This window comes from Acyrthosiphon pisum, chromosome A2 (genome assembly GCF_005508785.2).
Source record: "Acyrthosiphon pisum isolate AL4f chromosome A2, pea_aphid_22Mar2018_4r6ur, whole genome shotgun sequence".
In the NCBI taxonomy this organism is placed as follows: Eukaryota; Metazoa; Arthropoda; class Insecta; order Hemiptera; family Aphididae; genus Acyrthosiphon; species Acyrthosiphon pisum.
Window position 1 is genome coordinate 85779202 of NC_042495.1, and position 27077 is coordinate 85806278.

The 27077-nt window shown below is 30.0% G+C and overlaps 2 protein-coding genes across 4 annotated transcripts in view; both read left to right on the forward strand.

Moving 5' to 3' along the window:
* Positions 1-5361, forward strand: part of LOC100168478 (cyclin-dependent kinase 5 activator 1) — a 14232-nt gene extending 8871 nt beyond the window's left edge. The window contains exon 2 of the mRNA XM_001946976.5: positions 1357-5361. Coding sequence (XP_001947011.2) covers positions 1357-1692 — 336 coding nt within the window. The 3' untranslated portion in view covers positions 1693-5361. The remainder of the gene's footprint in view (positions 1-1356) is intronic.
* An 18436-nt stretch (positions 5362-23797) lies between these two features.
* Utp23 (UTP23, small subunit (SSU) processome component, homolog) lies at positions 23798-26657 on the forward strand. Of its 3 annotated transcripts, none has more exons than XM_008185538.3 (6): positions 23798-23929; positions 24063-24211; positions 24297-24393; positions 24453-24579; positions 25681-25830; positions 25901-26657. In XM_008185538.3, exons 2-6 carry the CDS (start codon positions 24092-24094, stop codon positions 26181-26183), a joined length of 777 nt encoding a protein of 258 aa, XP_008183760.1. In that variant the 5' UTR covers positions 23798-23929; positions 24063-24091; the 3' UTR covers positions 26184-26657. The 3 variants fall into 3 exon arrangements, with proteins under 3 accessions (XP_008183760.1, XP_008183761.1, NP_001155670.1); XM_008185539.3 differs by having other exon boundaries at positions 23806-24003; NM_001162198.1 differs by having other exon boundaries at positions 23871-24211; positions 25901-26389.
* The last annotated feature ends 420 nt before the right edge of the window (positions 26658-27077 follow it).

The following is a 27077-nucleotide window of genomic DNA, read 5'->3' on the forward strand; positions in this document are numbered from 1 at the left end:
CCCCCCCCAAAAAAAAAAAAACCATAGGTCATACAATTTTAAAATGCTATATTGCAATGATCTGCTTGCCTTTAATATATAGCATAATATATAACAGTATGTATATGTTATTTAATAATAACACAATTTTTGAGGATCCTTAAATATAAAATTATATTATAAAATAACTTATTCACTAAATGTATTAAAATCATCAAATTACTAATAATTTTAGGGCTCATATTTTATTTTGCATTTACCGACTTATACTTGGCTGATATACCAAACCAATTTTGATTAATTCTGGAATTAACACTGTGCTCAGTTATTGTACAAATATTTTAAAAAGTATGATAAAAGGTCCACAAAAAGTCCTTGAATAGTGTCAAAAGTTAGATAAGTAGATGGATTTTTTTCTTTTTGACTAATTACTATAACGACTGGTAATAAGCACGAAAAATAGCAAGTGTAGTTATAATAGTTTGAATAAAATAACAATGTCATTGACATTTATCATGAAAAAAACGAGGAATGCATTGAGTTTTCAGTTCTACATAATCAATAGACAATATCCTTTATTGTCGAGTAGAGAACTATTGAATACTTCTATAGCTAGGTACTTAACAAAAATAAAATAAACCTATACGTTACATTCAATATTATAAAAAAAAAATTTTAGCTTGTTATGTATGAAGTGTCAGTGTCATTAGAAAAAAAAATATGTATAATATAATAACTATGCTTGGTATATGGTATACCATATATTGTCTGACATGTTATGTGGTATCATAAAAATGAAAACCAGACGGTGTGTTTGAATTACCTATCCAAGACGCCATGTGATTCAAACAGTTTGTGACATTGAAACGTACTGTATTTATCAATTTATGACTAAATTATCATAGATTAGGCTAGTTTAGGTGAGATACTTAAATGAGGTACCGAAAAAGGGAACATATAGTGAATTTGTAACCTTATCAGAACAAACAATTATTGGAAAAGTCATGTACACGTGTCAAATGTATCATTAAACTGTTGAAATTAAGATCATGACGTAGGTGTAGTATAATATAGTGTTACTTCCCTATGTTGCTGCAGCTGTTTGTACTTCAAGCTTACAGGAGCTAATAAACGTCATGTGAAGAAACAAAAAAGTCTAAATATCGAATAACTAGAAATCCTTGGACCCCCTTGACTTAGGAGTTTGAATGTTGAACTAGAGTTCGATTCGTATTCATATAGAATAGGTATATCCACTATATATTACGATATAAACTATTGCGGTTTATTATGATATTATAATATACATTATTACAAATAAAATAAATAATTATTTTCACTCGCCATCGTTATAATATAGTTTTTGCATTGGTGCAGGATGTGCCGTTCATAAACCCGGCAAACGTGGTGTTCGTTTACATGCTGGTCCGAGAGCTGGTCGACGAGCGTGTGGCCACGGAACCGGAACTCCAAGCCGTGGTGCTCACGTGCTTGTACTTGGCGTACTCGTACATGGGCAACGAGATATCGTATCCACTAAAACCGTTCCTGGTCGAGGACAGCCGGGACGCGTTCTGGGACCGGTGCCTGGGCATCGTCCGCGCCATGTCGGCGAAAATGTTGCGTATCAACGCCGAACCCGCGTACTTCACGGAGATCTTCAGTGAGCTCAAGGCTTGCGGCACGCTCAACGCGGTGTTGCAGACGGCGTGATGAGTGCGCCGCCGTCGCCATTCAACTGTGACCACCGCGAAACACGCATAGCACAAACCGCGTCGTCGTCGCCGCCGCCAGCAGCAGTTGTAACACCAATGGCAACGGTAACGCGCGTCGCTATTAATATTATTAACGTTACTTATATATTATACCGTCGATCGTCCAAACCATGATGTTGTTAATGTATAAATATTAAGTTATGTGTATTGGAACATGTCTTCCCACAGTGTCTACCGCGTTGTATGATATTATTATTTTATCTATTAATTATTGTTATATTCAACCGCGTACCCCCCCCCCCCCTATCCCCACCCATCCAACGGCCCTAACACTCTGCGAACGGTACCATACATAAAGTTTGTTCCAACACGGAATTCGAGACTAGTTTCTGCAGACGGATCCGTGATTGGTTTACTGCGCATGCGTGAACTTGGAGCTCAGTTGGAACCACGGACTAAGATATATCTTAGTCCGTGGTTGGAACACACACGATTCGGGCTGTGCACGATGACAGTGCTTCTGACTCCAAGTCCCCATCTGAATCCCTGAGAACAAAACTAAAAACTGGTCTAATGACGTGTTGGAGCAGACGCGTCTGACGGTTTGAATTTGTATTTCTGATGCGTGTGAACGGGAAAACTACAGCGAATATTCCCGCCACTAGTTCTGTGTTAATTTGAACGCGTGTTGGAACAAACTTATCGTGTACTTTCGGATAATATTATCATCATAGTCCAACTATATCGTGTATCGAGTTAACGCTATATAATATATTATCATCAAAACTATACCATGTTTGTATTACACCGAAGAACGCGTAACACAACTGATGTAGGTACCATATTATGTACGTAATATTATTATCAGGCTCTGGACACTGTAAAATGTTAACAATAATTTGTTGGAGGAAGATAATATCGTTATATACATGTGTATGTATTTGTATATGATCATACTGATTTTACTCCAAAAAAATGGCAAATTAGTTTTAGATGACCTTGCTCTTATAATTTCTTATCTGCAGTGTCCATTCTGATAAAATATGTATTCTATGTTATTATATTCGAGAAGTATGCAGTTGCCAGTAAGTATACTGCTCGGTTAAATAACATATAATTGTGATCAAAATATCACATACATAGGTACAAAGATGTTTTGATTCTGCGGATCTGACACAGTACGTACAAAATTTGGAAGAAATATCGCTGGTCGTAAAACATTATTTATTATTGTAGTATATATAGACTCGTGCGCAAGGGTTTCACCTATAGTGTTCGCGCGCACCCGTCCACCCGCGACCACCCATCATGTCCGTCCACGTTCTCGAATCGATAAATTCCACTGCCCGGGGTGCACTTACCCACAGCAAATTTCCATGGATATGTTATATGTGGGCGGAGTGGAAGCTTTTTTTCCTTCGCACCATCAAAATCTTCCCGTTCTTTTACCGAAATCGAGTAACAAGCAAAATCGTATTTCTCTCTGTATCCGCCTCATTGGTATCGGAGAAAATTCGGTGACACATCTCAAAAAAAAATATCTAGTCCATTTCTTCGTAACCACCATATAGGCACGATTTAAGACGGAATGGATAGGAATATAGGATGCTATGACGTGCATGTGGGAGCCAAAATACCCTAAGAGCATATGATTTTTCGAAATGCATTAAACATTTTAAACCATTCGCAGGCCTCCGGGATTCAAATCGAATCTTTTCAACAAAAATAAAATAGGGCAGGCAAAGCGCGTTACACGAGGTCGGTCACGTGAGCCTTGTCAGGTTTTTCGTGCCACGACCCCAAAAAAGAAGGGTCGTCAAGAGTATAGGGTGAAGTAATTTGTTTCCTTTAACATACGAGTAGGGTTGCACCGTGTACGAATATTCAGCATAATAATTATACATATTTTATACAGAGAGATCCGTTGTTTCGCCTAAGTTTATTCCGTCACGCAGCGCTGAAATGTATAATATAAAATATTATACATTTTAACATTCATACCTCTTGGTTTCGGAACCTTACAAAAATATAAAATAAGTAATCTGTGTATAATGCAAACATATTGCCTACCCCTATTTTAGTATGCGAAATATATTAAAAAAATTACCCAAAAGCGTTATATCTTCCCCCTCTTTGGCTTCTTCCATACATTAGTTTTACCTATGTTCGAAGAGTGCGTTAAGGTTTTTTTTCATTAAAAGGGGCTGGAATAGTGAAATGTAACAGGTATTCGACGCATATGCCCTGGTTAGAAGACATATATTATACATAATTTAAATCACACAATAAAGTCACCGTATACGTATAACTCATCATCAGACAACAGCGTATTACGTCCATGGGGATCACACTTGCGGATCGATTGATGTATATAGGTTATATTATTATCGTGGTTTTTTCTTATAATGTATATTATATTTTTTTATCGAAAGACATATTATACTGCATAAACTATAAATAAACAAAATAAAAAACAATGTATAGAATAATTAATAATATTTTGAAGAAATCAACGGGTAGGTTTATATTATATATCTCATATAATATTATAATAAATTATGTGTTCTAGACGTTTTCATTTTTCAGTTTTTAATCCCTCGCCGTCACCCATTATGTCTAACTGTCGAAATCTCTTGCAATAATTTACAATAATTTTTTCTCTCGCGGTCGTGTAAATATAATAATATTTGATTTTAATATAATATATTAATATATTATTATTGTTCGTCGTGTAACAGTGATAACTCTTCCCCCAAAATCCTCACACAATAATCGCACGCACAACAGAAGAAAGGCATTTTACTTTATCGATTTGAGTACATTATATAATATAATAACGTAACACTGAACAAAATTATAGGTTTTCGAGGCGATTTTCTATTTATTTCGTGGTGACCCAAACGCGTGTACGTGTGTGCGGGTGGGGTGGGGCACGTGATACACAAATACCGCGGCCGCTCCACCCCACGTAGTCGTACTTACCCGTCGTTTGGACAACCGTAAAGCACGGGTTCAAAATTCCTCCATTTTTAAATAAAAGAAAAAAATTATTATTATTATTATTATGGTAATTAATGTTTGTTATAATATAATTTTATTTATAATATTACAGATATTATAAATATTATATTATATTATAGGTATAGACATAAAACGATGTTGTTATAACTTATAACTATAAGTGTATCGAATTAAATTTGACAGGCCATACGATGCAATATAATTATTACGATGTCATAATTTAAATAAAATAATATCTAAGTAATTATATAGTCAAATATAAAGCAATTTTTCTTAGATTCGACTGGTGTTTGAATATAATTTCCGCCATATTATATACAATTTCAGTATTCCATACAAAACATTCCATTTATTATATAATAATATAATATATAATATAATAATATTATAATATAATATAACATAATACATTATTAACTATTAAAAATATAAATAGACAACAAATGATGTAAACGCGTTCCGAACGCACTGCGTATTTAATTATTAATATAGTTAATAATTAAATTAATCTTTTACTTTGTTATTATTATTATTATGTTGTACGTTTTCCCTTCAGAAGACTGACATTGATGAAATATTTTTTTCATATTTTTACCCCTACTTTTTTAAGGTCCTTTTTAACAATTTAATATTTACTTTAAGTATTATTAAATAGATTATTGTTATTTTGAATGATAAATAAGTTATGTCGTATTATAAAATATAAAGAAAGAAAATATTATAAGAAAAAATAAAATAAAAAATAATTAAACATACTTATTTTTAAGGCTGGGAAGATGCAATTCCGTAGGTTAAGTATACACTATACATCACATTATTGTTATCCAATAATCGTATATATATTATATACAATATTGATAATAACATTATATAGGTAGGTTATAATATAGTAATATACTATTTCTTTCCATTTACGCTAAGTCCTTATATAATTTTAAGGATGTACCAATGATAATTTAATCGTTACCGTGACGAATGTGGCCATTTAGTATTTCTAATATGATATCCTCTTCCCGGGCGACTGCAACGCTACCGACCACACAACACTGTGGAGGGTGAGCGAAAAATTGCGGTCAATATGCACCCGAGGTCGAGGACAAAATGTAGTTTGTAGGCGTTTTGCGATTTTTGTTTCGTGTTTTCTCTGTTCTTTCTATTTTTGTTCATTCAGTTTGTTTTTTTTTCGTTTTTACCCATAACGTTATTGTTATGTGTATATTATTTTATTATTATTATTATTATTATTATTATTATTATTATTAATATTACTGGGTCGTACGTGTATAGTATACTTTTATTATCACACGTCGACCAAAAACGCGAGTGGAGTCCCTAGTCATCGTGATCGCGATTTCGATTGTAGTTTCTCGTTCGAGAAACCGTCCAAATCCGACACGACATTTAATCTATAAGAATATTAGAATTTAAGTATTTATTTATTTATATATATATTATTATACATCATATTATACGTGTATCAAATGATACGTTTAAGGTTTAATGTCGTATAGTCGTTTAATAAGATGTTCGTCGTTTTATTTTTCTCGTAAATAACATTATATCACTGCTATTATTACAACAATTTTCCAAGTGTTTCGAAGTTTCGATAGGTGTTTTTAATATTTTTTTTTGATCATACATGGTTTTTTTATACACATTCATACTCTTGGTTACTATACATTTACACCCCTCTCGGTCCCAACTCTCTAAATCGGCACCCCAAACCAACAATGACAAAAACATTAAAATAAACATTACTATATTATTATTATTTTATGGCCGCTGGCCGCTCCATTTTATTAATTTCTCGAAGTGTCACAAATACAAATTAAATATATAATATTATTATTTTTTATTATTTTTACAATGTAGTCGAACGTCTTTAAACCATTTATGTTTTGTACATATACATACATGTATAATTATTATAATTATATTGATATTATGTGTAATAATCATTAAGACATTTACTATTAATTGGGCGAAAAATGGCTGTTCTGAGAATGGAAAACGATAGGGAAGCACCATCGAAGGTCTATACATGTATCCGTTCTAATCTCAATGGATATTATATATATTTTATAACACAATGCAATATACTTACCTACGTTCAGTATTAATATTTGTGATACGGATACCCAACGACTTCATTTTTTAATACCGATATCGTATCACAATATCGAATTTTGTATTAACCAATAACATCAAAGATTTATATCTTTCGTATTATATACTTACCACAGTACCACACATTTAAGTCTCATTAGGGATCTTTGGATTAATCTCAAGTAGTTCAACTTGAACTTGTTCCTGAATCAAAGTTAAGCGTTCATCGGAAAAAAAATTAATTTATGGATCTTGTCTAGGATAAACCACTTTCGATAAAACTAAATTCGATTCATAGTACCTATCGATTTTTTAATATCATTGATCATCACTTATTATTATATATATATTATAGTCATTGACTATTGTATTATTATAAATATTATGTGGTGTTTATGATTCAGAACGATCATTTTTCACCGCTGTTTTCTCGTTTTCTTTTTATTTGTGTTAAATGTAATTTTATTTTCGTTTCATTTATGTTGTTGTTTTTTAAATGAAAAAAAACATAAGAGGCAAGCTTCAAATGATCTCATGTTTTAGCTTTTCATGACGACCACGTTGAAAAATGTCGTCGTTTAGTTTTTGTCCCCGGGACAATCCGATAACGATTTCCCTCTCTCGCGGCGTGTATACTTAAACAATATTATTACTTCATAAACTTTGTGTAACTTAAATACTATTATTATTATTATTATTATTATTATTATTATTATCACTATTATTATTATTATTAGGTATTGTTGTTATTATTACGTTTTGTTAATATAGTATAATGACAATATTTTTACGTAAATTATACACTAGTCAATAGCTGGGCTTTACCCGAATGTGTGCAATCAAATAATATTAATAATAATAATAGTAATAATAAAAAATAATAAGCGGTTTTGTTTTTTGTAGTAGAATATTCCATATAAAATATGTACCTAATTTCCCATCACCGATCAATAAACAAATTGTGCAATACAGTATAGATATATAATAATACGTATAACGTAAGTGTATATTATAATTTATAATAAACGTAATTAAATTCGCATGTTTTTTACGATTATATTAAATACTATGTATAATATGAACTTGAAAATATACGTGTTCGTTTGTGTACTTATATTTGTGTCTATATATTATAGTGATTAAGACGTTTTGTGTTTCGATTTACGAAATATTTGTTGGTAGGCTTATATTATTATAATTAAGTACCTATATAATATTGTTTACTTGTGATCTTGTCATTTTATAATGTTTTTTAAAACCTTTTCTTTTTCTAATTTTTTTTTTTTTTTTTTTGTTAATAATCAATATTTAATAGGTGTGTTAATCTATAAGTGAACAATGTTTTTTTTTGTATTTTGAACAAAACTGTGAGAGAAAAAAATTATTGTGTGCTATTTCATTATTTCATTTTTGTTTTCAGTCACCAATAGTATACCTACATAATATATTCATTATATATTATTAGATAAATCATAATATTATAATACTGCAGCTCTATATATTTGACGACGTCGAGTTAAAGGAATTCTGAGAAAATATCAAAATTGTTTTATATATAGTACATAATAATATATTATTTCTAAAACGAAATAAATCATACAAATTACAAATGTCTTATATAATATAATATATATTACTAATATATATATGTATAATATAATATAAGAGAGCGTAAATGTAATGAACAGTTTTATGCAGTTCTATACCATAATTTCAAATTGCAGTTGATTCGTTCCTCGTGGATGAATATTGCAGTGTTATACACTTTAAATTACATTAGGTATTGGTACGAGTTACCACTTACCAAACTACAATAGGTACATGATGCATATATTTACATTTTATAGCATGTACTATAACGTTTACTATATAGTCTGTACTTACCTATAGGCTATACCTATGCATTTTACCGTGTATAAATAGTCATATCGTATTTATCGTTTGACAATTCGGTATAGTACAAAAAAAAATGTGAACCTATACCATTACCACAATGGTCATAAAAAATTATATAATCATAGGATTTAAACATTTTAAAAAGTAGTGACTGACTCGAAATTGAGTAATAATTTATTATTCAATTATCAAGACCTAACATTACTTATTTATATGGTTTAAAGACTATTAATGTGATGAGGATTTTAGTAAATTTTCTTTCAAGAACGTTGCTAGCAGGGAATTCCACCAAAAAAAAATCGAGGGGGGGTCACAGATTATTGATATAAATAAATTCCACAACTATTAATTTTAGGGGGGGTTGAACGCCCCCTTCCCATGTATACGTGCCTGGTTATTAGTCTGTTATTATTTATAAAAGCATACCTATTACATATAATATATCATAAGATATCATGATCTCAATTGATTTGAAAGGATTTGTGATTGGTCAGTAACCAACGTCCCAAGTATAGAAAGCCAATCAAAGCTGAAGTTTTGGAAACGGTGCAGTATTATGGGATAATATGAGAATATGTTCATATAATATAAACCCTTATAAAACGAGTTCAATATTTTTTTAACATACCTATTAGTTTCAACGATTTAAGAATCAGATATCAAAACCTACTAAAATCTAATAATTTTTTTTGTTTAACGACAGTGTAATGGAAAACCTTGTTGTCGAGAACCCGGAATTAAGTAGACCATGACGAATGTTGAATTATATGTTTATTCTTCTACGATGTTCACTTCCCTGCAACGTCTACTTACTTACTCCGATGGGCAATAATGCAATATTATATATTATCAAAAAACGTGACAATATGTCTATATGATAATTTAATGACTATATTATGTTATTTTATATTTTTTCGGCCGCAGAACTGTAGAAGTAGAGATCATACTCGCATCAGTTTCTATGTTATTTGATATTTAAATTTTCATGTAATACGATAATTACCAATTTCGATTTTTACCCGTTGGACTTTCCGGTACATTGACATGCTTTGTTAATGAGCGGGTAATGAGGACATTTCCACAGTCACCAAATTGTATATAGGTGACATCAAAATCCTTGAGGTGTGTTATATATACCATAAATTATTTTCTTTGTTTAATAAAATCATTAGAAAATAGGACTCCTAAAAAATATACATTTCCCAATTATATTTATTTTATATATAATATATTATAGACTTTATATTTTAAAAACTGAAATTATTTCAATTTTTTAACTACATGTAGTGGCTATGTGCAATGGCTATAAAAATAAATATATTTTCAACAGTGTGATTTCTATCTATTATTTGGATTATTTTGCGATATGTTTAAGAGTACTTACTATACTTACCTATATTAATATAATAAAGTGCATCACTATAAAATTTGCATTCGGCCCTTCAATATTGATTTTATAATACTACACCGGGACTGGGAATAATTGTATTATATATATATAGGTTCACCTACCAAAATATCTGCGGTAAACACGCCGGTATATATATTAAGGCGTAATAAGTAATATATATTATCATTGATTATAAATACTATATAGTACTAGTATTTATAATCAATGATATTATGTATATTACAGTAATAATATAATAATAACATATGTACATAACAATATAATCATCGCGAGTTGTGACACACATAATATCATATTAGCCATAAGTACATCGTATTATTATCATATAATATACCTGCACCGTGGCTGAGGGTGAAATCGGTTCAAGGAGAATCCACCGAACCGTCATCGGATGGCTGCTATGATAATAGCTATAATAATGGTATAATATTATTATCATATAATATGCGGTATGATCGTTGTATATTATTGGCAGCATCTCGATGTCAATATAATCGATTACGTAAATCCGCGAAAAAATAATAACTTGGAGAAGAATATATTCTTGTTATAACAAAATATTATTATAATATGCGTGTCACAAAGATTATGTGGCTCGTCGTCGACAGCACAAGGCGCAACATACTGGCAACATTATAATATGTTATACGCGATAAGTGATAATACATAATATATTATAATAATATGTAATAGCGCGTATACAATGCATTGCGTGTCACGCCATTTTAAATGATTAATGGACTCAATGCCGTGGCTGCAGGGCATGACAATGGCGAATAGCATAATATTATAGACAATACACTGCGCATTTGCTGCAATATTACGCATAAGTATTAGTATGTCAAATTATTAACTATTAGCTATAACATACAGGGTGTGTCAACTGTCAACACTCACCAACCCGTGGCGTTTGTGCTCGCGGAAATCATTTTTTCAAGAGCCTGCCCAAAATATTATTATAGGTAAGTGCCTACTTAATACATTGCATGAGGTTTTTGTTTTATGATTTTGAAGCTTAACTTTATTATGTTCTACAAATTATAAATATAATTTTCTTTTAAATACCTATATACCTTTCGGTGTTCAAAAAGTTATGTAAGTTGGTTATATGAGTAGCTTTCTATTTGAACACTACCCCAAATCACTGCGGTGCATTGAATACATAATATGTAAATGATTTTATTTAAACGTGAAAAATAATATTTAAATATTTAGATATACGATTTGACACATTTATAAAACCTAATGATTTGTAAATCTCACGAATTTATTCATCCAGGATTGCACAGGCGTCATTTACTCGTTGATCATTAATTATTAGGTAAATAACCGTATGCACTGTCTATTGCATATTAAGCATATGACGTTATATGTACATAGCTACGTGGTGTATTATATTATGATTGATGAATGCTATATAGAATTTAAAAAAGAAGGTATTTCAATTTTCAAACTCAGATTATTCATTTACCTACGTGGTTTGTTTAACCATGCTACATAAAAATATCAACGATATTAATTAAGATGAAACGTAAAGACTTTAACGCCCATAATATTAATATATTATATGGTTGAGGTATAGGTATTGTCGTTTATAATTAACTCACAAAATTCAGGATACCAGAAATTGTTGGCCAATTTAAAAATCAAATCCAATATAATACATTTGTCATATAGGTATTATATGATTATTATTCATCATAAATATGTTATACTTATCAGTTATCTACTGTATAGCATGATAGTAGTTTTTATTTTTTTTATTTATTTCATTAAACAGAGTTTATATATATAATATTATAATGTACAAGATTAGTATAAGATATTATTTAATTTGTCAGTTTAGTTATACATACAATATCTAAAAGAAGTTTAAGGGAAAATAAATAAGAAATATAGGAGAACTATTTTTTTGAATAAGATTTTGCTGATTTTGCTAACACTTACAGAATACATATATAGTTTGTTATTTTGAACATAATTAACAAGTAACGCAACATAATTACATAAACCTAACTTAATAACAATAAGTGACAAATTTAACATACATGGTATAGGTTAGGTACTCATTGATAATTCAAAATTTGAAGGATTGAGCTGAAAAGTAGATTTATCGAGGTTTTCGATTTAATCAATGAGAAACTAATGAGACATAAAATTATCAATGAGAATATAGGAAAAATTCGAATTAGGTAAAGAAAGTTATAGAAAATGTGTAAAAGAATTTAAACTTAATTTAAAAATCAATTATCTTCTTTTGAGATAAATTACTGTCCATAAATAACAATCTGGTCCAAAGTGATGATATCCTTGAAAATTGTATCCCATTTTTCCTGATCCATTTCTGACTTCTTAAATAATTGACATTTGGCACAATACTGTCAAACAAGTTTTGATATGATTTGAACCTCTGCCTCATTTTCCTTATGGTCCTGATCGGAGTCATCATGCTAAAAAGACGTAGATTATGACTGTAGGGATTTCTTGTTAGAAATATTGCTATCATTCAGCAGTGGCGATACCATCGTTGAAATGAAAAATTCATCAAATGATATGGAAGCCACCACAAGCCTGATCCATGAGCTCAGCAAGGATGCACCGTTAGCTCCTCGTTTTGTTAATTGTTTTGGAACTACTTCGCTGATGCCCTCCTGTTCTTTCTTGATAAAACCACTGTAACAATTCTAGAGCTAATATTAATTCGAATTATGGAGGTTTTGCCCAAAAATTAAATTGTGGAGAGTCTCTTTTAACTTCCAACTTCGGTTTTTTAGAGGGGAAACATTTCGGGCATTATCTACTTTTATTTGAATTATAGATGTTTTCTCGGAAGTGTAAGCGTTTGACTCAATTTAAATTTTATAAAATCATTGAGTGTCCAGTGTAGTTAATTATAATTAACTAAATATTTATATATTATACAAATAGAATATGACGTCACGTTTTATTTACTGTGGGCATAAAATACGCTGTTGTCAAATAAAAATGAAAATATTAAACTCTCCGAAAATATAGTACCGAGGGTTGAAAACTCAATGTCAATGCAGTGGCTGAAGGGGATTTTAGTTGTCCATTAAAATAACTACACGCGTACAACTCACATACCATCCTCAAAATAGGGTACATATTTTTGATGTATTTCCGTACGTGTTAACCGTGAAGATCAATAGCCTATTTATGTCAATAATATTATACGTATGTTTTGTTTTCGAACACCCTTACTGCACCCTTCCGTTGAAACGTTGATAGTGTTATGTCGGAAGGGTAGGATATTACTATGGGTAGTATGCTAAAACATCATACACAAGTCATAAAATATAAACTATAAAACATATTACTTATACCATATAAAATAAAGCTTTTAACGACTATACAGGGGGCTGTGGACACAATGTGTAACCACCATTGCTCTTGTATTAATTTATTTGTTGTGATTTGTTTTATTACAAATTAAAGTTTATCTGCGATGATTTTAAACAAATTTAATTTCAGTTTTTCACGATTATCTTATACCTACTCATACAGCGTTATACTTACATAATGCACCTAATAACATGTATAAAATAATGTTTTGTCCAGTATTCTTTTAGATATTATAAACGAGGTAAATTATTTATTTTTATCTGATGTAAAATGGCAGAATCTTTCAGTAAAATATTAATACTGCATGGCGTAAAATATACTGTACGACAAAATAAATATAACTTTTAATAATATATTATTTTATATTTATAATCATTAAATTAGGTATTACTAGGTAATAATGTACTGCATAAGGAATAAGGATTTACAAATCCTAATATTAAATAACATCGTTATTAATAACGAAAAAATATATTCTTAACTTATTTAAACTAAAATAATCGTATATCATCAGTCATCATTTCTACTTGTCCACCGAGAAGGCTGAAAAAAAAACATTATAGATTACAAAAATGAAAAGATTGTTACCGTATATGGTCAACTTAACCATGAACACGAGTAGTAATGATATGTATATGTCTCAGTCAGTGTATAAAATATTAATTTCTCTTAATTTCCATTGGATATATACATGGCCATACTATGGGTGATACATAAAACATGCTCACCCCTATGAATTTATTAAATTTTAAATTTAATTAATTGCATATACATACATAGGTAAATTATAGGGACACTTTAATCAAACTTATTTTATTTATTTTGAATCTTAGTTAAAATCTTAATTTTAATCGAAATAATCTGTTAGTTCGTTTGCTTATTATTTTTGTAAATTGTAGTTTTTCCATAAAATTTTAAAACTTTTTAAAATTAGGTAAGTATACCTATTTTTAATATCTTGAATAGTGAATACATCGAGTTTTCAATAATTTAGATTTGTCCGATATTATATAATTAGCTTATTCCGCTAGAATAAGATACTATTTTAATATTAATGAGTAATGACAATGATTTATTGTAATATTGACATATCGTAACATATAACATTACATTTAGTATTCAGTGGGGTATTTAGGCTTCTGTCTGGGGGAGGGTGGGTATTTTATCCAATAGCCCCGTATTTAGAGTTAGAGACCCTAAGTTTGGACTCCGAAAACTTTTGCATATTATACACAGCATATTGGGGGGGGGATTGATCCCCTATTGTCACCACTGATTGTATTTACATACATAATAACTAGGTAATAAGAAGCGTTATGCTTTTTTTGTTTATTTTAAATTTCTTGTAATTAGACTCACATATCCATAATATCTATTATACCTCATTAATTACTATAATGACTTAGGTACCTATAGCCGTATAGGTATCACTACTTATGTTATTATTAGAATGAAAAATTATTATAAAAAAATTATAATGACTAGATAATTTAAAAATATAGCAGTAAGATATTGATTATATTGATTAACACGTAAGAATGTAATTTAATAACATTATAAAAATTCACCAATTGCGCCATGGAGGGTAGTATTATGGCACTGCATTCATGTATATGACTATTATAATATAATATTGATATCTAGAGAGTAGAGACTAGATATAGTTAGGTCTAGTACTCTAGTGATATTTTTTGGATGACTATTTACCAAATCATCGTATTATAATAGGTAGGTAGCTTTTAAAATTGTATGATTATTATAAGCCGTATTAATTAATTATTTGATATCCAAAGTTTATTTCCTATTCCACCTTGGTATTATTATATTATTTGTATGTTCAAACAGTTGACTAATTTCTCATAAGTATAGATTTTGTTTTACAATATATATATATAGTTAATATTTTAAAATATGATTTACACATTATACGATATACCCACCTACTCCAGAAATGAAAATATAGGTACATTATATTATAATAGAGTTACACGTGATCTACGAGAGTTGATTTTATCAAAGGTGATGCGTCTATTTTGGGGTTTGTAGATGCCAAGTCTTTGATAAAAATAACACCCATAAACATCACGTGAACAAATATTTGTTCTACTTAAATCAAATAAAATGTAGGTACTATAACGTAATAATATATAGCTCAACACAGTCGTATTATATAAATCAAGCGTCGTGTCGATTAATTTCGCCTAAGAAAAGTCAGAGGGAAGGAGGTATATGGTTATATTGTATATTATACCTCTTTCTTATAAAAACATTTTCGTATTCTTATACCATGTATCAACGCTCCTCCCCCACCCCCGTGTACACCACTTAATACTTATAATAGTTTACAAGGGAAGTGGTTTTTAAGATACAGACTCGTTCTATAACATAACTATTATATTATATAATATAATATATGATGAGTCGTATAGTTAAATCGACATGACGCGGCGGTGCTTTGTGTGGTATAAACCATATTTCAAGTGATAAAAAAAGTTCTTAAAAAATGTGCGGGTGATGCATACCATCATTATAGCTGCTGTGTCTCGCGTGGTCCGTTCGGACGTCGATGTCGGCTGTAGTGGCGTTGGGCAAGCCGCCGGAACTGCGCGTCACGGCGTCGTCAGTGGCGTAAACGTGCGGCGGCAGATTTCCGTGCGGACTTCCGAGCGCGGACCGGGACCGCAACAGCGCCAAGACGGCAACGGCCCGGGACACCTGAACCGCAATCGACGAAGCCATCACTGTGATTTCGGCCACAATAATATAATAATTGCTTCTTGTGTGTTCAGCAGGAGGAACCTCGAGGACCGAATATGGATCCGTCGATCGACGTAGACGGTGACGAGAACGGGACAGCGGCTAGAAAACGTGCTCGAGACCTCTCGTCCAATTCCAATCTGTACGCGTGTGTAGGTCCGTCGAAGGTTCGTCACTATGAAAAAAAGCCCAACACGACTGTACGAAACGCGTATATTATAATATTATTATGATTATTATCGTCGTTGTCGTTTATATACTGTGGCCACATTTTCCTCCGCCTCCATCACCACCACGGACGATTGATTGTTACTCCTTCTCCTCGTCGTCATCGCCATCGCCGTCGCATTCTCCCGCTGCCCGTTTGGTACACGATGTGGGATGACCGTTATCGCGGTGAAAAAAAGAATAATACAAATATGTCCTTTCCTGTTTGTTTTCATTAATCGCTCGCGCCAACATCACAACAACGTGTTATTTGTTGTCGTATGACAACCTGTAATAATAATATATGCGACATGCATAACATTATCAGCTATATACCTATACGTATTATGTATGTTATAATATACACATGTATTATGTATACAGAGTGATTCGTTTGATATTTTTCGCTTGCACCGTATGCACTCGTCCTGTTGTCACGTTCGATTTTTGAGTTTGTCGAAGGAACGATGTTTATACACACTTTTGTAGTTTGAAGGAATTCAAATAAATATAATTACATACAGGGATGGACGAGATACCTACATGAAAAAAAGTATCTAGATCAGGGGTGGCCAACCTGTGGCACGTTTGACGTTATTGAATGACACGCTAACGTCAGATAAAATAACATATAATTTTTAAATATTTCTAAAATTATGGTTTCCAATTTTAAATAAATCATAAAAGTCGTAAATATTAAACAATATAACATATTTTGTGTCAAAATAACTACATTAATAAGGTTAACTAATGATATAACATATTAATAAATTAGATTATTACCATCGCTATTAGGTACTATTAATAATATATTATATTAGGTATTGTAAAGTAAATAATAAATATTAATTTTTCTGGTACATTCTCAATTTTGTAATTTTTATTTAGCGCGATATAGAAAAATGTTGGCCACCCCTGATCTAGATAATACAAATATATAGATTAGATAACGCTATGTACCTATATGGAGACACCTACTGTATATCTTAGAGTTCGTTTATTGTTCAAATGTACCTACATTTTTGTAAACAATTATTATTTATCATGGTAAATTAATTTTCTAGATTATATATACTTTTTAATATTATTAAAACCTAACTTAGGGGAAAACAGGCCACATAACCGAACCCTTTTGCCCCCTTAATCCGAGCATACCTCCATACTTAAACGGACATTAAAGATTAAACATACGCTTTTATCTGTGTTTAATGGTAATATAGTTTTTTATAGGTATAATATTATCATATTAATTTTGTCTTCATGTCTGGTTAATGTTGTAAGTACCAACAGACCGACACATCACCAATAAACCTTTTTTTTTAAATTGGGGTACAATATTATGGCTGGAGTGGCAAGAACTCCACGGAATTCGTGATCCAAGTTGAACCCTTCTATAAAATCTTTGTTCTTGTAGGTATATACAAATACTTATAATCATATGAATATATGATTTAAGATAATAACATCATCTATAGGTCAAAAAATGTCTATAATAGATGAATTCTTTTTCTTTGAACTAGAAGATTAAGAACTTAAAAAAATCACTGTCATAAAAAACTGATAAAAAATTCTTCTTCATCAGATTAACGGTCCATCCAGGACCAGCGTTACCATTAAAATCTCTCTCCATCTATCTCTCTGATACGCTGTCTCTAAGGTTGCGTTCTGGTCTATCATTACTATATCTTTGGCAACTACGTCAATCCATCGGGTTTTGGGTCGTCCTAGGGGTCTCGTTTCATTTAGTCTATCGATTAGCACATTTTTAATTAACTACCCATCTGCTCTCCATGCATGCCCCAACCATTCTAGTCGTCGATAAAAAAATGTATGTATGTTTTTAGTATTAATTGATATTGTTAACTGTATAATATTATGATTTATGACAATCGTAAAAACCGCGGAAAAAATATGAGAATCAACCGATGAGGCATATAACGAGCGGTCGCGACTTCAATCAAAAATCGCTCTGTATGCGTATAATATCGCGATTAATCGTGCCGCGGTATTATAATAATAATATTATGTGTGTCGAGTGTTGGGAAACGTAACGTACATCGACCCAATTAAATTGTCAACACGCGGCCTGCGCAGTACGCCTGTACCGTTGCATAATGGAAGAGCGTAAAATGAGTTTTCGATAATACGTCGTCACAATAATAATAATATTATAATCGTACTTATACACGGCGCAGGTTGACCCGGTGCAAGACCGAGGACGCGACGACGCGTGTCCCTGCACGGGTGACCTGCGTGATCGGCCCAGACTTTTTAGTGGTCGTTATCAACCACCGCGAGGATCACTGCTGTAGAGTAGGTCACGGATAATATCAATTTTAAATGTGTAAAATAATAATATCATAATATCACCATGTTTACACGGCATTCGAAGGCACCGCCGTTGTTTTAATTGAACGGCATTACGTATATTTTAATATATCATCATGTAGGTGCTTAGTAGAAAGGTCGTATATTATTATGTGTGCATGCATTTATTGGTTTTAAAAAATTTCAAGTACGCGCACTCGACATACGCGGAAATTCGCTTTGCATAATATAAGTCATGCTTGCATGCCACACATACCTATAGTAGGTATACGAACAACGAGTGTTTTTTTTTTTTTTAAATAAGTACCTGCGTATACTTTTATATTATTCAGAAATTTATTCTGGTCATTATTTTTATCACGCCCTCCTTATAAATATCAATTGATGACAATATAAATTTATTTTATACATGTTATATAGGTAATTGTATCGTATAAAAACAAATATAACAAAGAAGAATAAAAGTCATTAATTAAATTCCAAATAAGCGATACCAATCAACATTTCAATGAAAAATGTAATTAAAAAATATTTCTAATTTTAAGAGAATACGTTTAGATCTTAATGGACATTAAATAATACATTTATTTTAGATTCTGCAGAGTGGAGCGATGAATGTATTGATTTTACAATGATGAGTGTTTTTTTGTGTGATCACCTTTAAACTTTTAGGACAGTAAAAATGTTTAGATTTTCTTTAACAGTATCATAAATCATTTCTGATAGGAAAGTGAATCTATAGTAGGTACTTGGGGGGGGGGGGGGGGGCTCAAACGTATAAAAATCCTAATAGTTTTCAAAAGCGCAGGGAAAAAGAAAAGAAAAATTAAGGAAAAACGGGAATTTTACGTAAAATCGGTTGTCGACAAAATCGATTTTGGTTTTTAATGTAACTCTGAAACAAAAGACCAGATAAGTACATGACATTTTCACTGGTTGTTTATATTAGGATTTTCTATACACAATGAATTTTTCAAAATATTTTGACTTGCTTTGAGCTGTTTGTATGGAAATTTTCTGTTTTTTTTTCTATGAAATATGAATGTCAATAAAATTTTATTTGTTGGGTAAAAATGCTTGAAAATTTAATACAAGGCTCTTAATAAATAGTTACAATGAAATTTGAAAAATATTAAAAATCCATGGTCACAATTTTTTTAAAGCATTTAAGTTCAAATATTGACAAAATGCGTAAAAATTACGAAAATTTGCTAATTACTTTGAGTTAGAATTTCATAAAATTTTTTTTTAAACCTAAGATTTGAAAGTGTAATACAAGATTCCTCATAAGTTTGTCTACTTCTATTAAAAAAAAAAAAGGTGGGCAAGTGGATGTCCCTCTGCTGTACAGTAGGTTACAAGTGGGTCACTGATGACCACTGTATAATGGATGGTATTCAATTTGAATTCAATGATATAATATCATTGTATAAGAAAAACGATTCTGAGCGGAGACGGTCAGCCTAGGTATAAGACATTTTATTATATACTATTATCTATGGTATTAAAAAAAAATTGACCTATAATAATCATATCACAACATCCATTAGGTACTTATAACGCGTTATACATCAACAACAAACTGTGATGCTATCATACATATTAAGATATATAATAATATACTTTAGAAGTTTCAAGTACCCATGAATAAATTAATAATATTATACAATCACAATAAAATAACTAAAATAATTACTCTAGGTTTGTTAATATGTAATTTCGTCCAAATTTGAACTTAAAATTAATATAAAAATAAACTGTGCTTATGTATTTTTTAGATTTTTTGGTAACAGAATTAACTACTTATATGGAATCTGGTTTTGAATTTTCAATCTTTAGATATAAAAGTTGAACATTTTATAAATTTTTAACTACAAAATAATTATTAAATTTTAAATTTGATTAATTATGTCAAAATTCGATCTTTAAATGCTTATAAAAAAAAAATTGTGCCTATGGATTTCTAATTTTTTTCATCAGCCTTTGAAACAATATAATAGGAACCTTCTGTTAAATTTTCAAGCTTTTTTAACCAACAAATAAAACTTAATCGATATTCATAGAAAAAAAAATAAAAAAATAAAAATATGAAATTGTCCGTAAACAGCTCAAAATAAGTCAATATATTTTGAAAAATTGATCAAGTATAAGAATTGATAAAATAAACATTCAGTGAAATTTTCATGTACCTATCTAAAGTTATTTGTTTTTGAATTACAACAAAATAAGAAAATCGCTACATGAGATATCGAGTGAATATCCAATATTGTAAAAATTTGAATTTCAAACACTCATAAAAATTTAATTTGACTTTCTTATAGACATTTTTTTTTTTTTTGATAAAGGTAAATAATCTTATAATGAATCATGTATTAAAATTTTAAATTTTAAATTGAATAGAATGAATGTCCCTAAACAGTTCAAAACAAGTCAAAATATTTTGAAAATTTTATCATGTATAGAAAATGGAAATATAAACTACCAGTGAAAATTGCGTGTATCTACGACGGTCATTATTTCAAAGTTACACCAAAAACCAAAGTCGATTTTGCGTAAAAATTCCCGTTTTTCCTTAATTTTTCTTTTGTTTTTCAGGGCGCTTTTGAAAATTACTGGGAATTTTAAATTTTGACCTCCCCAATGCACCAACAATATTCACTTTCCCATCGAACAAGATATTAAAGTTGAAAAACGAAATTTGACTACTTATCGTGTACACAGACACAAAAAAAAACACACATCATTGTAAATTCAATACATTCATCGTTCCACTCAGAATCTAAAATGTCTACAAGAAAGTCAAATTAAACTTTTATGAGCGTTTGAAGTTTAAAGAATGGATATGTTGAACCAAAATAACTGTGTGAATTTAATACAAGGCTCCTGATATATTGTTACAATAGCAGTTACAAAATATTAAAAATACATAGGCACAATTTTTTTTTTTTAGCATTTAAAGTTCAAAATTTGACAGTATTTATCAAATTTAAAATTTAAAAATTAATTTGTAGTTAAAAATGCATAATATGTTTATCTTTTATACCTAACTCACTGTGCAACAGGGGCGTCATTTTTTTTTTGGGGGGGGGGCAGGGTGTGCAATGGCACCACTAACTTAAAAAATGTTAACAATTGGCCTGCCATTAATACTCCAATGCGCCGTCATAATTAACTTATACATGTTTTCATATATAGGTAATATAAAATATATATATTTTAAGTTTTTGTATATGTACAGTAATGACATTAGCTGGTTGCTTTAACTGCTTATAAGCTTTTAATTCTTTGAATTGCTAGCTGTTTAAAAGTTGCATTAGTCGTTATGAGTTTCGATTAGAATTATAAAAGGGAAGGAAAGAATATTTACATAGGTTTGCATAGGTTTCCTACATTTATATATATATAAATATATATTTTTTTTAATGGCCTGGTGAAATGTCAAAATTGGCCTGCCTAAAAGTTTGCACACCCAGAAAAAAAACTGAAATGACGCCCCTGCTGCGCAAGAAACTGTTATAAACATTCCAGAAACATCCAATTTTAAGTACCAATGTTAACATAAGAATTTAACGTTCCCTGAAAGCTTACGTAATGGTCCACAAAAATATTAGTAACCTCAAAAGACTACTCAAAATTTCTAACGAACAAAATGCGTTACCAGACTTCCAATTTGGTTTTCGCCCAAAACACGCCACTTTTCACCAACTACATCGTGTTGTCGACTTAATCGCCTCCTCCCTCGAAACGAAGAAATACTGTTCCGCAGTATTCCTTGACGTCGCTCAAGCATTTAACTCGGTCTGGCACGCTGGCCTGCTTTACAAATTAAAAAAAAATCTATCCTGCGCCATACTATCTCTTACTTAAGTCATACCTATATCGAAAACAGGTCATTCAAAGTTAAAATAGAATCCACCTTTTCCAACTCTTACGATATACTGGCTGGAGTACCCCAAGGAAGCGACATTGCCCCGTTTTTGTACATCATATTTACAGCCGACATTCCGACCACAGAAAACACTATAATGGGTACATATGCAGACGACACTGCCATTCTTGCCGCTAACTCCGATCCACACATTTGCTCCCACCATCTCCAAAACCATCTCAACATGCTTTCAAAGTGGTGCAACGCATGGAAAATCAAAGTAAACGAATTAAAATCTACACACATCACCTTCACCCTCAGACTTAAGGACTGTCCTGAAGTTTCTTTCAACAATTCAGTAATTCCCCACTCAAAAGAAGCCAAATACCTCGGCCTGCTACTCTACAGGAGACTCACCTGGGGCACTCATCTCAAAAATAAAAGGAAACAGCTAAACTCCCGCCTACACGTCATCAGACCTCTCCTCAAATCAAACATGAACCTGTCCAACCGTTTAATTTTTTTATAAGCATTTAAAGTTCGAATTTGACAACATTTAGCAAATTTAAAATTTAATAATTATTTTGTAGTTACAAATTTATAAAATGATCAACTTTTATAGCTTGAAAATTTAAAACAAGATTCTACGTAAATAGGTTATAACTTATAATTTATAAATTACTTTATTATATAAAGAACTATATAAGATATATCTGCCACTGACTGACCGCCTTCGCGGTCATCAAAAATGTTTGTATAGGTATTTTATATTTTATTTAAAAAAAATAATTTCTCATTAAATAATAAATAATATTGTATTATTAAATTATATTAGTCAATAAGAAACTTTTAAAAAGAATGGGGGAGGGAAATGTCTTACTAGAGTATGGTACTAGACCGAAAACATTCAGGGGGGAAAATGACCATTTACCCAATGATATTATATTATTGAATTCAAATTTAACACCATCCATTACAGTGACCCACTTGAAACTTGAAAGAGCGCTGCCCACCTTTTTTATTATTATATAATATCGTAGTTCGTGGTCACAACCACGGTTTAGATATCTACCACCATAGTCACAACTGATTTTCACCTTATCTAAAATTGATAACAACAAGGCACACATTTCCAATTTTATTTAATAATAATTATTATCTATTAATCTTACAATATTTATAGTTGATTAGCTTGTAGATCCATAAAGACTAGAATAGCGGAATAGATTAATAGATTTTGTGGTACCATCTTAAATCGTGATTTATACAGTCTACAGAGTAATTTATTAGAATATTAGAATTTTATAATAGTATAAATTAGTAATAACTTTTATAATAGTATAACTTATTGAGTAAGGCGTGAGGACAAGACGTGTTCTATTGGAAGGTTTGAAATATTTTTTTTTTATAGGTAGATCTTGGTGTATAGCTTGAAATATAATGCGTCTCAAGCGCCACCAAAAAGCTGAACGCAATATCAACTTCTATTGCGTCAGCTTTGGCTTTCGAAAACCCTTTCAAATACTAGTTGATGGCACGTTTTGCATGGCTTCAGCACAAGTAACTATATCTGCATTATTATATCATAGATACTGGTTGTCTGTGGTACTTCTTAAATGTTTTTTGGTAAAATATTTATTTACAGAACAGAGTGCAATTACGTGAAGATATTCCTAAGTATTTGGGTGGTGATGTAAAATTTTTAACCACTCAGTGTGTTGTTCTTGAGACTGAAGCTTTGGGTAAAAATATAATACAGTTTAGTTTAATTTTTATAAAATAAAATAATTCTATTTTGCAGGTACTGCTGTTCGGCCGGCTATGCACATTGTAAAGAATTTTGGTATACATAAATGTGGACATGAAAAGAAACCCATATCCGGAGCTAGTTGCCTAACGTCAATGACAAAAGATAATATGAAAACGAGGTAATGAATAGTAATTTACAGGACTTGAACTAAAAAATATTATTTTATGCACTGTAATATAATTTAATATATCTTGAAATATGTGCTGTAATAGGTATGCCTTTTAAGGTTTTAAATATAAAAAATAGCTAACAAATGTTTTATTTTTTTTTATGCTAATTATTATTTATCAGGTATTACCTAAAAAAAATAATAACAGAGAACTACTGTTGGGCTATTAAACAGCATGAATGTATTTCGGAAATATTGGTAAATTTGTTATTAATTCATTATTTTTTTATCTTAAACTTATTAAATAACAATTTAAAAAGATTCTAAAATTAATTTGATTTTAAATACAAAAATCTACATCATCAAATATAGCACCACAATTGGGAAAATAACCTTAAAAATCTGAAATGCTTAAAATATGCAATATATAACTTTATATTTGGAATCCTTAAAGCATAAAACAAATTTATAGTTAACATACATTTCTTAAAATCCATTCAACATATTTTTTTTAATCAGGTTATATTATAAAGTTAAATAATGAAAGCAAGAAGATAATGTAGAGTAAACAATATGTATTTATCGTTATTTTTTTTTGCTTTTGATAACTGTTCAGATTTACAGTATACAAACATTTATTTCCAATATTTTTGCTTGTCGAAATCCCATTTTTATGTTAGGTATATAAAAATTAAAATTTTATTTACTAAAAGTGTATAAAAAAATTCAAAGTATATGCACAAAATTATTAAATAAATTATATTTTATGTATAATATAGTTAACGACATGATATTATATTTATATCAGTTTGATATGAGATGTTTTTAAACTTCTATTATTGTAAATACATTCAGAATAAACAATATATAATAAATTCATATGATTCTGGTCTCTACTTATCATAAATATATTAAATTGTATAATTGTATATGTATTTATATTGTACTAGTTTATTAATTATCTATTTTGTTTCACCAATTTATATACATTTATTTAACATTTCATACATTTGTTATATTAAAACTATTTATTTTTGGTTACTTTTTTAAAATTGTATAAATTATAATTGAACTACAAATTATTTAATAATGAAATGACAATTTTTACAGATACATTATTGCCACTCAAGACAAGTCACTTCAAAATGCCCTTTATGTTCTTCCCGCTGTCCCTGTTATGTATTTTAATGGTTTAAGTGTCATTCTGAAAGCACCTTCACCAACCTCTATTGATCATGCCAGACAAAAGCGACAATCTAGGTATGATAGTGTATATTTTGATACTTAACTGTGTGTAACTTTGTTTTAATGATTTTTATTTAATTTTTAGATTTAATTTAACTGAACATGAAACCAATGTTTTGACAAGTATGAAAAGTTCAATAACAACAGAATTAATCAGTAGTGAAGAATTTAAAGATTACCCAGGGGTATTTAAAAGAGCCAAAGGACCAAATCCACTTTCGTGCAAACCTAAAAAGAAGAAAATTGTTGAAGATAATGATATACCCAAAGTGGAAAATAAAATAAAACGTAAAAGAAATAGAGTTAAAATACCAAAACATGTAAAAGAAGAATTTAAAAAAATGAATAAGCCAATTTCAATCTCATAGGAACATCTCATAAAAATGTTATTTCAATAAATAGTTGTACAGTGTGAACATTACATTTTAATTTTTATGAAATGAAATTTTTATTAACTTCTACTAATCAATTTATTATTATTTTTATTTTATAATTGCATTGATGATTTGATAATTTTTTTTAAATTATTAATAACTAATATATACTTACTAAATTATATCATACTGAATAATAACGCTGAGTTGCATTCAGTAGTTAATACATTATAATTTTAAGTTTAAATCAAATATGCGGGTTTATATTATGTTGATAGAGGCAGAATATCTTTCTCCAGTTTAAATGAGAATATAAAGCTTATTGCTGAAGCAATCTAAAATGTTCAAATAGTTTATATGAATCCTGTACTAAAATATTAGCCATCCCATAACATTTTACTTCTACATTGTGACAATAAGAAATAAGTCGTTGATCTTGGTAAAATATATTTTATACTCAATTGATCATCCATTATAATTTACATGGTATTCATTTTATGTAAAATATTATCAATATTGTTACCTCCTGTCATAAATTAAAATAATAATTAAAATAGTCAAAATACACTATAATACAGGGTGATTCATACTAAAATCGTTACGTAAGAAATCGAATAAATACCAAATGTTGTAAAAATATGAATTTCAAACGCTCATAAAAATTTAATTTGAGTTTCTTATAGACATTTTTTTTTTGATAAAGGTAGATTATCCTATAAGGAATCTTGTATTACATTTTAAAATCTTAGATTTAAAAAGAAAAATTTTTACGAATTCTTAACTCAAAATAATTTGCTAATTTTCGTGATTTTTCCATATTTTTTCAATTTTTGAACTTAAAATGCTTATAAAAAAAAACTGTGACTAAGGATTTTTAATATTTTTCAA